Source organism: Colletes latitarsis, unplaced genomic scaffold (assembly GCF_051014445.1).
Source record: "Colletes latitarsis isolate SP2378_abdomen unplaced genomic scaffold, iyColLati1 scaffold0021, whole genome shotgun sequence".
NCBI classification, from domain to species: Eukaryota; Metazoa; Arthropoda; class Insecta; order Hymenoptera; family Colletidae; genus Colletes; species Colletes latitarsis.
The window spans coordinates 1,140,603-1,155,883 of record NW_027488371.1 but is presented as its reverse complement, the minus strand read 5'-3'; the positions used below and the strand labels follow the sequence as shown (position 1 = coordinate 1,155,883).

General features: G+C 45.1%; 1 protein-coding gene across 3 annotated transcripts; it reads right to left on the bottom strand.

The window, feature by feature from the left end:
* Positions 1 to 428: 428 nt before the first annotated feature.
* LOC143350693 (uncharacterized) lies at positions 429 to 2,761 on the bottom strand. Of its 3 annotated transcripts, XM_076782720.1 has the most exons (5): positions 2,595 to 2,761; positions 2,187 to 2,358; positions 2,043 to 2,124; positions 945 to 1,362; positions 429 to 500 (listed from the first exon to the last, which is right to left on the bottom strand). In XM_076782720.1, the coding sequence occupies exons 2-4, from the start codon at positions 2,253 to 2,255 to the stop codon at positions 1,238 to 1,240; spliced, it is 276 nt and encodes a 91-aa protein (XP_076638835.1). In that variant the 5' UTR covers positions 2,256 to 2,358; positions 2,595 to 2,761; the 3' UTR covers positions 429 to 500; positions 945 to 1,237. The 3 variants fall into 3 exon arrangements, with proteins under 3 accessions (XP_076638835.1, XP_076638834.1, XP_076638836.1); XM_076782719.1 differs by lacking the exon at positions 2,043 to 2,124; XM_076782721.1 differs by lacking the exon at positions 429 to 500 and having other exon boundaries at positions 1,341 to 1,362.
* Between the last annotated feature and the right edge of the window lie 12,520 nt (positions 2,762 to 15,281).

Below are 15,281 nucleotides of genomic sequence, written 5' to 3'. Positions count from 1 at the left end.
AAAGGCACTCAGGGTTACTTACCTGGGTACCCAAATCGCTGTGCTGGAGATACCTGCGGCGTTGGCCCCTAAGGTTGACAAGAACCGAAAGGCCAAGATTGGGTATACCGTGGTGAGGGTGAGTGTGGTACCTAGGGTCCTAAGGTGCTTTAGGTGCCACGCCTTTGGGCACATGAGTTACGGCTGCACGAAGAAAGACGCGGAAAGGTGTCGGAAATGCGGTGAGGATGGACATGGGATGCGGGATTGCGCGAAGGACCCCTGCTGCGTATTGTGCAGGGAAAAGGGGATCCCGGCAGACAGGAGTCGCCATGTGGCAGGGGCGGTTAGCTGCCCACAATTTAGGGAGGCCTTAAGGAGGAATAGGGCAACCGGGGGTAGTTAATATTTACCTTCTTGCGGCTACTTCAGATTAACTTAAACCACTGCAGGCTGGCACAGGACCTGCTCTTAAGGACGGCGGAGGAGCTGAGGGCAGACGTTGTCGCCATAGCGGAACCCTATAGGGTAAGGGCAAACTGGGGCACCGATACCTCCAGCAGGGCGGCGATATGGATCACAGGATTCAATGGAAGGAGACACAAACAGGACAGGATCGACAGAGGGAACGGATTCGTCGCTGTTGAGGTGGAGGGGGAGACGATAGCCAGTTGCTACTACTCCCCCCGCCTCAGCAGCGGCGAATTTGCGGCAGTTCTAGGGGAGCTGGAGGAGGCCAGGAGGATTTGGAACAGGAATCTCGTGGTGATGGGGGACTTTAATGCGAAGTCCCCTGCCTGGGGTGCAAGGATGTTGGATGCTAAGGGCGGCATCCTACTGGCTGCGCTCACCAGGATGGGCCTGGAGGTTGCGGACACGTATGGCACGCATACATTCGAGAAAGCGGGAAGGATGTCTAAAATAGATATCATTGCCTGTAACAAAAACAAGTTAGAAATACTTACATCGAGCGAAGTCCTCTCAAGATACACGGCGTCAGACCATTTGTACCTGCTACACGTGTTCGCGGGCCGTCGCCGGGTGCGACCGGCGGATCCTGGTGGGTGGAAGGTGTGCACGCTGGACGCACCCAGGATGTTACAGGTGCTGGACATGGAGACCGCGGATCTGGATTTCACGCGGCCGATGGACAGTAGGTCCATCGAAAGGGTTCTCGATGCATTCATTGCAGCATGCGATGCCAGCATGGAGCCCAGAAGGGCGGCCCCCTTTTACAGGGCCACGAAAATCTGGTGGTCTAACGAGATCGCCGAGCTGAGGACGCAAGTAAACGCGTGCCGCAGGCGGTATCAACGGGCGGCGAAGAGGAGGAGCCCTGAGACACCAGCACTCGCTGCGGCCTATAAAAACTGCAGGAAACTGCTGAATAAGGAGATCATTAAAAGCAAGATCAGGGCGTGGCGAGAGCTGTGCGGTTCGGTTGAGAGCGATGTATGGGGACGGCCCTATAAGGCAGTCATGAAGACGGTAAGGCCCAGGAAGGACCCCCCGGAGCTGACCAAAGACAAGATCAGTCAGGTACTGGAAGAGCTGTTCCCAACTGCGGCCGGTCCCAGGGAACAGGGCGTTAACCTAGCCTGGCTCGTAGGGGTCGGTAGGAGGTTGGCAACAGATGAAGAGATTCTGGAGGCAGCTAAAAACGTAAAGTTCGCGAAGGCACCCGGACGAGACCTAATACCTGGGGAGACAGTAAAAATAATAGTAGAAAATAGACTGGAACTAGTTAAGAGCCTCCTCAATGGATGTATTGTGCAAGGGACGGTACCAGCGAGATGGAAAGAGCAGAGGTTAGTACTACTGCACAAGGATGGCAGGGACCCCAACCTTGCGTCGGCATATAGGCCCTTATGCCTAATTAGCCACTGGGCTAAATTGTTTGAATGTGTCCTTAGGCAGCGCATATTGGAAGCCCTGGGCCCTGAGGGGTTGTCCAGACGACAGTTTGGGTTCCGTAAGGGATATAGCACCCTGCAGGCGCTGTCAGAAGTACAGAAAATGGCTGAAGAGGCTAAGAAAAAACGAAATTATTGCTTGTTACTCACCTTTGATGTGAAGAATGCATTTAACACGGTCCCATTCCGCTTGATAATAGAGGAAATGACTAGGAGGGGGTTCCCACCCTACCTTGTCAAGATAATCGACGAGTACCTGAAAGGAAGAAAAATTTATTATAAAGTAGATGATACCTGGTGCTGGAGATGGATGGATATGGGTGTTCCGCAGGGATCCGTCATCGGACCGCTTCTTTGGAACATCGCCTATGACGGAGTCCTGAGGGTGAAGCTTCCGAAGGGCTGTGAGAGCATCGGCTTCGCTGACGATCTGGCGTTGGTAGCCATGAGCCCTGACGAGCTGAACCTGAAAAAGAAAACGGAGGTTAGTACAAAAGGGATACTCAAATGGTTTGAGGAGAACGGGCTTAAAATCGCGCCCGAGAAGACGGAACTGATGTTCCTCAACAAGAAGAGGCATAGGGGCCCCGAGTTCGCGATCGACGTCTTACACCAGAGGATCCGTGCAGGGACGGAGGTTAATTATTTGGGTCTCACGTTCGATAAGAGCCAAATATTCAAGAAGCACATTGAGAACGTGACCAGCAAGGGCATCAAGACGATGGCAGCGCTCGGTAGGATTATGCCGAATGTTGGAGGACCGGGGCATAAGACGAGCCTTCTTTTTTATTACGTCCTGGAATCCATCCTGCTGTACGCGGCGCCAATTTGGGCACGATGGACTAGCGTCGGGGCCAACCTGAAAAGGCTTGAAAGCGCGCAGAGTCTAGGATTGATTAGGGTTACCAAGGCGTACCGCACGGTTGCGCGAATCGTCTTACCGGTGATAGCGGGCGTCATTCCGATTGCGCTGAAGATCAAGGAGAGAGGTCGGATCCAGCAGGCAGAAGAGGAGGTAAGGGAGATGCTGGGGGCGGACCATCAGGATCTTCATGCCACCATCCTCGCGGAAAGAAAGAGGGTAAGAGAGGAGACCCTAGAGGAATGGCAGGATGCATGGGATCAGGAAGGAAGGGAGAAACTAACCTATCGTTGGATCCCGAATATTGAGGCATGGCTCAAAAGACCTGTAGGACAGGTGAATTATTATTTGACACAGGCGCTTACAGGACATGGATCCTTTGCCACGTTTAGAAAAAGGATTGGAAAAGCGCAGAGTGAGTTATGCTGGTACAGGTGCGCGGTCGCGGACACGGCAGAGCACACCATCACTCGATGTAAGAAGTGGATGGGACAACGTGAGAGACTCCGTGAAGAACTACAATTAGAAGAGGAAATTAGTATTGAAGATCTGGGTACCAGGATGATTCAAGGACACGATCAATGGAGTGCGATACTGTCGTTCATTACGGAGATCATGATTGGGAAGGCCGGAACGGAAAGAGAGATGGATAGAGAGGCTAGACGTAGACGTACTAGAACATAGAAACAGAGATAGTAGCAAGAATGGCGGAATGATTTATTTCATTACTGACTGGACACACCCATGTGTACAACTTATCGAATTTATTTAACTGTTTATTATTTATGTATTTAATTATTTATTAGTGGCTTTCTTAAACATTTACTTATTACTTTAAAAACTTATTCGTCACTTACTTATTTATTTACTGCGTTTTGCCTCAATATTTATTTACTTATTTACTTATTTATTTATTTACTTATTTATTTATTTATTTATTTACTCACTGTTATTTTATTTATTGTTATTTTACTGACGGGATGGTGACTTTACACGCCTCCCCCATTTATTTTATTTTATTAGTTTGACAGTTATGTTATTTAACTTTTAATATTTTATACTACTTTGCTTTATTTTATTTTATCTTATTTGACAGCGCCTTATATTATTATTGTTATTATTTTTATACACTGTTTTATTCTATCATCACATATTTATTTCTATCATTTTCATTGTGCTACAATATCACCTTTACTTTTATCATCTTCATTGTGCTACAATACTACCTAGACTTTCATTATTTTCATTGCGCTATTATTTGTATTATTATTATTTCTTCTTTTATTATTATTTCCTTTTTATGTTTATGTTTATGTCACGGTAGGTCTTATCCTAGATGTTCGGTTATACTTTGTATATATATATGTATAAGTATTAGGATAATAAAGACAAGCGGGGAACTAACCCCGACCTATTGTGATACCACACCCTCGGGCTTCTCCCGACTGTGGGAAGTTTGTGTGCCCATTTGTCACCAGGACTTCCCTGGTGACCTCCGCGGGGCGAAGTAATGCGGAAAGCAGTTCCGCCCTGCGGTGTGGGGGTCAGTGGAGGGTCTAAAAAAAAAAAAAAAAAAAACAAAAAGGTCTGGTATTTGCCATCATCTGGCTCATACTTTCGCATTTTTCGCATACTTGTTGGCCAGATCCTGGGCGTTTTCTGGTTTGGATCACATAGCAATGTGGTATCACACTTAAACAGTGAGTTAAACCTGGATTCAATCTATATTTTAGAGGATAATACCGGTTGGATCTGGGTTAGGTCTGGTATTTGCCATCATCCGACTCATGCTTTTCGCAGGGCGTTTTCTGGTTTGGATCACGCAGTAATGTGGTACCACACTGGAACAGTGAGTTTATCTTGGATTCAATCTATATTTTGGAGGATGATACCGGTTAGGTCAGGGTTAGGTCTGGTATGTGCCATCATCTGGCTCGTACTTTCGCAATTTTCGCATACTTGTTGGCCAGATCCAGCGCGTTTTCTGGTTTGGATCACGTAGTAATGTGGTACCACACTGAAACAGTGAGTTAATCCTGGATTCGATCTATATATTAGAGGGTAACAACGGTTAGGTTTGGGTTAGGTCTGGTATTTGCCATCATCTGCCTCATGCTTTCGCATTTTTCTCCTACTTGTTGGCCAGATCCTGGGCGTTTTCTGGGTCGGATCACGTAGTAATGCGGCACCACACTCAAACAGTGAGTTAAACCTGGATTCAATCTACATTTTAGAGGATAACACCGGTTAGGTTGGGTTAGGTCTGGTATTTGCCATCGTCTGCCTCATACTTTCACACTTTTCGCATACTTGTTGGCCAGATCCAGCGCGTTTTCTGGTTTGGATCATGTAGTAATGTGGTACCGCACTGAAACAGTGAAGTAATCCTGGATTCGATCTATATATTAGAGGGTAACACAGGTTAGGTTTGGGTTAGGTCTGGTATTTGCCATCATCTGGCTCATACTTTCGCAATTTTCGTATACTTGTTGGCCAGATCCTGGGCGTTTTCTGGGTTGGATCAGGTAGTAGTGTGGTACCGCCCTGAAGCAGTGAAGTAATCCTGGATTCGATCTATATATTAGAGGGTAACACCGGTTAGGTTTGGGTTAGGTCTGGTATTTGCCATCATCTGGCTCATACTTTCGCATTTTTCGCCTACTTGTTGGCCAGATACTGGGCGTTTTCTGGGTTGGATCACGTAGTAATGTGGCACAACACTGAAACAGTGAGTTAAACCTGGATTCAATCTATATTTTAGAGGATAACACCGGTTAGGTCTGGGTTAGGTCTGGTATTTGATATAATCTGGCTCATACTTTCGCAATTTTCGTATACTTGTTGGCCAGATCCTGGGCGTTTTCTGGGTTGGATCACGTGGTAATGTGGTACCGCACTGAAACAGTGAAGTAATCCAGGATTCGATCTATATATTAGAGGTTAACACAGGTTAGGTTTGGGTTAGGTCTGGTATTTGCCATCATCTGGCTCATACTTTCGCATTTTTCGCATACTTGTTGGCCAGATCCAGGGCGTATTCTGGTTTGGATCACGTAGTAATGTGGTACCACACAGCAACAAGAGTTAAACATGGATTCAATCTATATTTTAGAGGATAACACCGGTTAGGTTTGGGTTAGGTCTGGTATTTGCCATCATCTGGCTCATACTTTCGCATTTTTCGCATACTTGTTGGCCAGATCCTGGGCGTCTTCTGGTTTGGATCACGTAGTAATAAGGTACCACACTGAAACAGTGAGTTAACACTAGATTCAATCTATATTTTTGTGGATAACAGCGGTGAGATCAGGGTTGGGTCTGGTATTTGCCATCGCCTGCCTCATACTTTCGCACTTTTCGCATACTTGTTGGCCAGATCCAAGGCGTTTTCTGCTTTGGATCACGTAGTAATGTGGTACCACACTGAAACAATGAGTTAATTCTGGATTCGAACTATATATTAGAGGGTAACACCGGTTAGGTCTGGGTTAGGTCTGGTATTTGTCACCATCCGGCTCATAGTTTCGCAAATTTCGCATACTGGTTGGCCAGATCCTGGGCGTTTTCTGGTTTGGATCACATAGCAATGTGGTATCACACTTAAACAGTGAGTTAAACATGGATTCAATCTATATTTTAGAGGATAACAGCGGTGAGGTCAGGGTTAGGTCTGGTATTTGCCATCGCCTGCCTCATACTTTCGCATTTTTCGCATACTTGTTGGCCAGATCCAAGGCATTTTCTGCTATGGATCACGTAGTAATGTGGTACCACACTGAAACAGTGAGTTAATTCTGGATTCGATCTATATATTAGAGGGTAACACCGGTTAGGTTTGGGTTAGGTCTGGTATTTGTCATCATCCGGCTCATACTTTCGCAATTTTCGCATACTTGTTGGCCAGATCCTGGGCGTTTTCTGGGTTGGATCACATAGCAATGTGGTATCACACTTAAATAGTGAGTCAAACCTGGATTCAATCTATATTTTAGAGGATAACAGCGGTGAGGTCAGGGTTAGGTCTGGTATTTGCCATCATCTACCTCATACTTTCGAATTTTTCGCCTACTTGTTGGCCAGATCCAGCGCATTTTCTGGTTTGGATCACGTAGTAATGTGGTACCACACTGAAACAGTGAGTTAATCCTGGATTCGATCTATATATTAGAGGGTAACACTGGTCAGGTTTGGGTTAGGTCTGGTATTTGCCATCATCTGGCTGATACTTTCGCATTTTTCCCGAACTTGTTGGCCAGATCCAGGGCGTTTTCTGGTTTGGTTCACGTAGTAATGTGGTACCACACAGCCACATGAGTTAAACCTGGATTCAATCTATATTTTAGAGCATAACACCGGTTAGGTCAGGGTTAGGTCCGGTATTTGCCATCATCTGGCTTATACTTTCGCATTTTTCACCAACCTGTTGGCCAGATCCTGGGCGTTTTTTGGTTTGGATCACATAGCAATGTGGTATCACACTTAAACAGTGAGTTAAACCTGGATTCAATCTATATTTTAGAGGATAATACCGGTTAGATCTTGGTTAGGTCTGGTATTTGCCATCATCCGACTCATGCTTTAGCATTTTTCGCATACTTATTGGCCAGATCCTGGGCGTTTTCTGGTTTGGATCACTTAGTAATGTGGTATCACACTGAAACAGTGAGTTAATCTTGGATTCAATCTATATTTTAGAGGATAACAGCGGTGAGGTCAGGGTTAGGTCTGATATTTGCCATCATCTGTCTCATACTATCGCATTTTTCGCCTACTTGTTGGCCAGATACTGGGCGTTTTCAGGTTTGGATCACGTAGTAATGTGGCCCCACACTCAAACAGTGAGTTAAACCTGGATTCAACCTACATTTTAGAGGATAACACCGGTTAGGTCAGGGTTAGGTCTGGTATTTGCCATCATCTGGCTCATACTTTCGCATTTTTCGCACACTTGTTGGCCAGATCCTGGGCGTTTTCTGGGTTGGATCAGGTAGTAGTGTGGTAACCCACTAAAACAGTGAAGTAATCCTGGATTCGATCTATATATTAGAGGGTAACACCGGTTAGGTTTGGGTTAGGTCTGGTATTTGCCATCATCTGGCTCACGCTTCCGCATTTTTCGCAAACTTGTTGGCCAGATCCTGGGCGTTTTCTGGGTTGGATCAGGTAGTAGTGTGGTACCGCACTGAAGCAGTGAGTTAATCCTGGATTCGATCTATATGTTAGAGGGTAACACCGGTTAGGTTTGGGTTAGGTCTGGTATTTGCCATCATCTGCCTCATGCTTTCGCATTTTTCTCCCACTTGTTGGCCAGATCCTGGGCGTTTTCTGGGTCGGATCACGTAGTAATGCGGCACCACACTCAAACAGTGAGTTAAACCTGGATTCGATCTATATATTAGTGGGTAACACCGGTTAGGATTGGGTTAGGTCTGGTATTTGTCATCATCCGGCTCATACTTTCGCATTTTTCGCATACTTGTTGGCCAGATCCTGGGCGTTTTCTGGTTTGGATCACGTAGTAATATGGTACCACACTGAAACAGTGAGGTAATCCTGGATTCGATCTATATATTAGGGGGTAACACCGGTTAGGTTTGGGTTAGGTCTGGTATTTGCCATCATCTGGCTCATACTTTCGCAATTTTCGAATACTTGTTGGCCAGATCCTGGGCGTTTTCTGGTTTGGATCACATAGCAATGTGGTATCACACTTAAACAGTGAGTTAAACCTGGATTCAGTCTATATTTTAGAGGATAATACCGGTTAGATCTGGGTTAGGTCTGGTATTTGCCATCATCTGGCTCATACTTTCGCATTTTTCGCATACTTGTTGGCCAGATCCTGGGCGTTTTCTGGGTTGGATCAGGTAGTAGTGTGGTACCGCACTGAAACAGTGAGGTAATCCTGGATGCGATCTATATATTAGAGGGTAACACCGTTTACGATTGGGTTAGATCTGGTATTTGCCATCATCTGGCTCATGCTTCCGCATATTTCGCATACTTGATGGCCAGATCCAGGGCGTTTTCTGGTTTGGATCACGCAGTAATGTGGTACCACACTGAAACAGTGAGTTTATCTTGGATTCAATCTATATTTTGGAGGATGACACCGGTTAGGTCAGGGTTGGGTCTGGTATTTGACATCATCTGGCTCATACTTTCGCATTTTTCGCATACTTGTTGCCCAGATCCTGGGCGTTTTCTGGTTTGGATCACGTAGTGATGTAGAACCACTCTGAAACAGTGTGTTAAGCCTAGATTCAATCTATATTTTAGAGGATAACACCGGTTAGGTCAGGGTTAGGTCTGGTATTTACCATCATCTGGCTCATACTTTCGCATTTTTTGCACACTTGTTGGCCAGATACTGGGCGTTTTCTGGTTTGGATCACGTAGTAATGTAGAACCACTCTGAAACAGTGAGTTAAACCTGGATTCAATCTATATTTTAGAGGATAACATCGGTTAGGTCAGTGTTAGGTCTGGTATTTGCTATAATCTGGCTCATACTTTCGCATTTTTCGCATACTTGTTGGCCAGATCCTGGGCGTTTTCAGGTTTGGATCACGTAGTAATGTGGTACCACACTGAAACAGTGAGTTAAACCTGGATTCAATCTATATTTTAGAGGATAACATCGGTTAGGTCAGTGTTAGGTCTGGTATTTGCTATAATCTGGCTCATACTTTCGCATTTTTCGCATACTTGTTGGCCAGATCCTGGGCGTTTTCAGGTTTGGATCACGTAGTAATGTGGTACCACACTGAAACAGTGAGTTAATCCTGGATTCGATGTATATATTAGTGGGTAACACAGGTTAGGTTTGGGTTAGGTCTGGTATTTGCCATCATCTGGCTCATACTTTCGCATTTTTCGCATACTTGTTGGCCAGATCCAGGGCGTATTCTGGTTTGGATCACGTAGTAATGTGGTACCACACAGCCACATGAGTTAAACCTGGATTCAATCTATATTTAAGAGGATAACACCGGTTAGGTCAAGGTTAGGTCCGGTATTTGCCATCGTCTGCCTCATACTTTCGCACTTTTCGCATACTTGTTGGCCAGATCCAGCGCGTTTTCTGGTTTGGATCACGTAGTAATGTGGTACCACACTGAAACAGTGAGTTAATCCTGGATTCGAGCTATATATTAGAGGGTAACAACGGTTAGGTTTGGGTTAGGTCTGGTATTTGCCATCATCTGCCTCATGCTTTCGCATTTTTCTCCTACTTGTTGGCCAGATCCTGGGCGTTTTCTGGGTCGGATCACGTAGTAATGCGGCACCACACTCAAACAGTGAGTTAAACCTGGATTCAATCTACATTTTAGAGGATAACACCGGTTAGGTTGGGTTAGGTCTGGTATTTGCCATCGTCTGCCTCATACTTTCACACTTTTCGCATACTTGTTGGCCAGATCCAGCGCGTTTTCTGGTTTGGATCATGTAGTAATGTGGTACCGCACTGAAACAGTGAAGTAATCCTGGATTCGATCTATATATTAGAGGGTAACACAGGTTAGGTTTGGGTTAGGTCTGGTATTTGCCATCATCTGGCTCATACTTTCGCATTTTTCGCATACTTGTTGGCCAGATCCTGGGCGTTTTCTGGTTTGGATCACATAGCAATGTGGCCCCACACTCAAACAATGAGTTAAACCTGTATTCAACCTATATTTTAGAGGATAACACCGGTTAGGTCAGGGTTAGGTTTGGTATTTGCCATCATCAGCCTCATGCTTTCGCATTTTTCTCCTACTTGTTGGCCAGATCCTGGGCGTTTTCTGGGTCGGATCACGGAGTTATGTGGCACCACACTCAAACAGTGAGTTAAACCTGGACTCAATCTATATTTTAGAGGATAACACCGGTTAGGTCAGGGTTAGGTCTGGTATTTGCCATCGTTTGCCTCATGCTTTCGCACTTTTCGCATACTCGTTGGCCACATCCAGCGCGTTTTCTGGTTTGGATCACGTAATAATGTGGTACCACACTGAGACAGTGAGATAATCCTGGATTCGATCTATATATTAGAGGGTAACAACGGTTAGGTTTGGGTTAGGTCTGGTATTTGCCATCATCTGCCTCATGCTTTCGCATTTTTCTCCTACTTGTTGGCCAGATCCTGGGCGTTTTCTGGGTTGGATCTGGTAGTAGTGTGGTAACCCACTAAAACAGTGAAGTAATCCTGGATGCGATCTATATATTAGAGGGTAACACCGGTTAGGTTTGGGTTAGGTCTGGTATTTGCCATCATCTGGCTCATGCTTCCACATTTTTCGCAAACTTGTTGGCCAGATGCTGGGCGTTTTCTGGGTTGGATCAGGTAGTAGTGTGGTACCGCACTGAAACAGTGAAGTATTCCTGGATTCGATCTACATATTAGAGGGCAACACCGGTTAGGTTTGGGTTAGGTCAGGTATTTGCCATCATCTGGCTCATGCTTCCGCATTTTTCGCATACTTGTTGGCCAGATCCTAGGCGTTTTCTGGGTTGGATCAGGTAGTAGTGTGGTACCGCACTGAAACAGTGAAGTAATCCTGGATTCGATCTATATATTAGAGGGTAACACAGTTTAGGTTTGGGTTAGATCTGGTATATGCCATCATCTGGGTCATGCTTCCGCATTTTTCGCATGCTTGATGGCCAGATCCAGGGCGTTTTCTGGTTGGGATCACGCAGTAATGTGGTACCACACTGAAACAGTGAGTTTATCTTGGATTCAATCTATATTTTGGAGGATGACACCGGTTAGGTCAGGGTTAGGTCTGGTATTTGCCATCATCTGGCTCATACTTTCGCATTTTTCGCATACTTGTTGGCCAGATCCTGGGCGTTTTCAGGTTTGGATCACGTAGTAATGTGGTACCACACTGAAACAGTGAGTTAATCCTGCATTCGATCTATATATTAGAGGGTAACACCGGTTAGGTCAGGGTTAGGTCTGGTATTTGCCATCATCTGGCTCATACTTTCGCATTTTTCACCTACTTGTTGGCCAGATACTGGGCGTTTTCTGGGTTGGATCACGTAGTAATGTGGTACCTCACTGAAACTGTGAGTTAATCCTTTATTCGAACTATATATTAGAGGGTAACACCGGTTAGGTCAGGGTTAGGTCTGGTATTTGCCATCATCTGGCTCATACTTTCGCATTTTTCGCATACGTGTTGGCCACATCCAGGGCGTTTTCTGGTTTGGATCACGTAGTAATGTGGTACCACACAGCCACATGGGTTAAACCTGGATTCAATCTATATTTTAGAGGATAACGCCGGCTAGGTTTGGGTTAGGTCTGGTATTTGCCATCATCTGGCTCATACTTTCGCAATTTTCGTATACTTTTTGGCAGATCCTGGGCGTTTTCTGGGTTGGATCAGGTAGTAGTGTGGTACCGCACTGAAACTGTGAAGTAATCCTGGATTCGATCTATATATTAGAGGGTAACACCGGTTAGGTTTGGGTTAGGTCTGGTATTTGCCATCATGTGGCTCATACTTTCGCAATTTTCGTATACTTTCTGGCAGATCCTGGGCGTTTTCTGGGTTGGATCAGGTAGTAGTGTGGTACCGCACTGAAACTGTAAAGTAATCCTGGATTCGATCTATATATTAGAGGGTAACACCGGTTAGGTTTGGGTTAGGTCTGGTATTTGCCATCATGTGGCTCATACTTTCGCATTTCTCGCATACGTGTTGGCCAGATCCAGGGCGTATTCTGGTTTGGATCACGTAGTAATGTGGTACCACACAGCCACATGAGTTAGACCTGGATTCAATCTATATTTTAGAGGATAACTCCGGTTAGGTCAGGGTTAGGTCTGGTATTTACCATCATCCGGCTCATTCTATCGCATTTTTCACCTACTTGTTGGCCAGATACTGGGCGTTTTCTGGGTTGTATCACGTGGTAATGTGGTACCGCACTGAAACAGTGAAGTAATCCTGGATTCGATTTATATATTAGAGGGTAACACAGGTTAGGTTTGGGTTAGGTCTGGTATTTGCCATCATCTGGCTCATACCTTGGCATTTTTCGCAAACTTGTTGGCCAGATCCTGGGCGTTTTCTGGTTTGGATCATGTAGTAATGTGGTACCACACTGAAACAGTGAGTTTATCCTGGATTCGATCTATATATTAGAGGATAACACCGGTCAAGTCACGGTTAGGTCTGGTATTTGCCATCATCTGGCTCATTCTATCGCATTTTTCACCTACTTGTTGGCCAGATACTGGGCGTTTTCTGGGTTGTATCACGTGGTAATGTGGTACCGCACTGAAACAGTGAAGTAATCCTGGATTCGATCTATATGTTAGAGGGTAACACCGGTTAGGTTTGGGTTAGGTCTGGTATTTGCCATCGTGTGGCTCATACTTTCGCAATTTTCGTATAATTTTTGGCAGATCCTGGGCGTTTTCTGGGTTGGATCAGGTAGTAGTGTGGTACCGCACTGAAACAGTGAGGTAATCCTGAATTCGATCTATATATTAGAGGGTAACACCGATTAGGTTCGTGTTAGGTCTGGTATTTGCCATCATCTGGCGCATACTTTCGCAATTTTCGCATACTTGTTGGCCAGATCCTTGGCGTTTTCTGGTTTGGATCACATAACAATGTGGTATCACACTTAAACAGTGAGTTAAACCTGGATTCAATCTATATTTTAGAGGATAATACCGGTTAGATCTGGGTTAGGTCTGGTATTTGCCATCATCCGACTCATGCTTTCGCATTTTTCGCATACTTATTGGCCAGATCCTGGGCGTTTTCTGGTTTGGATCACGTAGTAATGTGGTTCCACACAGCAACAGTGAGTTAAACCTGGATACAATCTATATTTTAGAGGATAACACCGGTTAGGTTTGGTATTTGCCATCATCTGGCTCATACTTTCGCATTTTTCGCATACTTGTTGGCCAGATCCAGGGCGTATTCTGGTTTGGATCACGTAGTAATGTGGTACCACACAGCAACAAGAGTTAAACATGGATTCAATCTATATTTTAGAGGATAACACCGGTTAGGTTTGGGTTAGGTCTGGTATTTGCCATCATCTGGCTCATACTTTCGCATTTTTCGCATACTTGTTGGCCAGATCCTGGGCGTCTTCTGGTTTGGATCACGTAGTAATAAGGTACCACACTGAAACAGTGAGTTAACCCTAGATTCAATCTATATTTTTGTGGATAACAGCGGTGAGATCAGGGTTGGGTCTGGTATTTGCCATCGCCTGCCTCATACTTTCGCATTTTTCGCATACTTGTTGGCCAGATCCAAGGCGTTTTCTGCTTTGGATCACGTAGTAATGTGGTACCAGACTGAAACAATGAGTTAATTCTGGATTCGAACTATATATTAGAGGGTAACACCGGTTAGGTCTGGGTTAGGTCTGGTATTTGTCACCATCCGGCTCATAGTTTCGCAAATTTCGCATACTGGTTGGCCAGATCCTGGGCGTTTTCTGGTTTGGATCACATAGCAATGTGGTATCACACTTAAACAGTGAGTTAAACATGGATTCAATCTATATTTTAGAGGATAACAGCGGTGAGGTCAGGGTTAGGTCTGGTATTTGCCATCGCCTGCCTCATACTTTCGCATTTTTCGCATACTTGTTGGCCAGATCCAAGGCATTTTCTGCTATGGATCACGTAGTAATGTGGTACCACACTGAAACAGTGAGTTAATTCTGGAATCGATCTATATATTAGAGGGTAACACCGGTTAGGTTTGGGTTAGGTCTGGTATTTGTCATCATCCGGCTCATACTTTCGCAATTTTCGCATACTTGTTGGCCAGATCCTGGGCGTTTTCTGGGTTGGATCACATAGCAATGTGGTATCACACTTAAATAGTGAGTCAAACCTGGATTCAATCTATATTTTAGAGGATAACAGCGGTGAGGTCAGGGTTAGGTCTGGTATTTGCCATCATCTACCTCATACTTTCGAATTTTTCGCCTACTTGTTGGCCAGATCCAGCGCATTTTCTGGTTTGGATCACGTAGTAATGTGGTACCACACTGAAACAGTGAGTTAATCCTGGATTCGATCTATATATTAGAGGGTAACACTGGTCAGGTTTGGGTTAGGTCTGGTATTTGCCATCATCTGGCTGATACTTTCGCATTTTTCCCGAACTTGTTGGCCAGATCCAGGGCGTTTTCTGGTTTGGTTCACGTAGTAATGTGGTACCACACAGCCACATGAGTTAAACCTGGATTCAATCTATATTTTAGAGCATAACACCGGTTAGGTCAGGGTTAGGTCCGGTATTTGCCATCATCTGGCTTATACTTTCGCATTTTTCATCAACCTGTTGGCCAGATCCTGGGCGTTTTTTGGTTTGGATCACATAGCAATGTGGTATCACACTTAAACAGTGAGTTAAACCTGGATTCAATCTATATTTTAGAGGATAATACCGGTTAGATCTGGGTTAGGTCTGGTATTTGCCATCATCCGACTCATGCTTTTGCATTTTTCGCATACTTATTGGCCAGATCCTGGGCGTTTTCTGGTT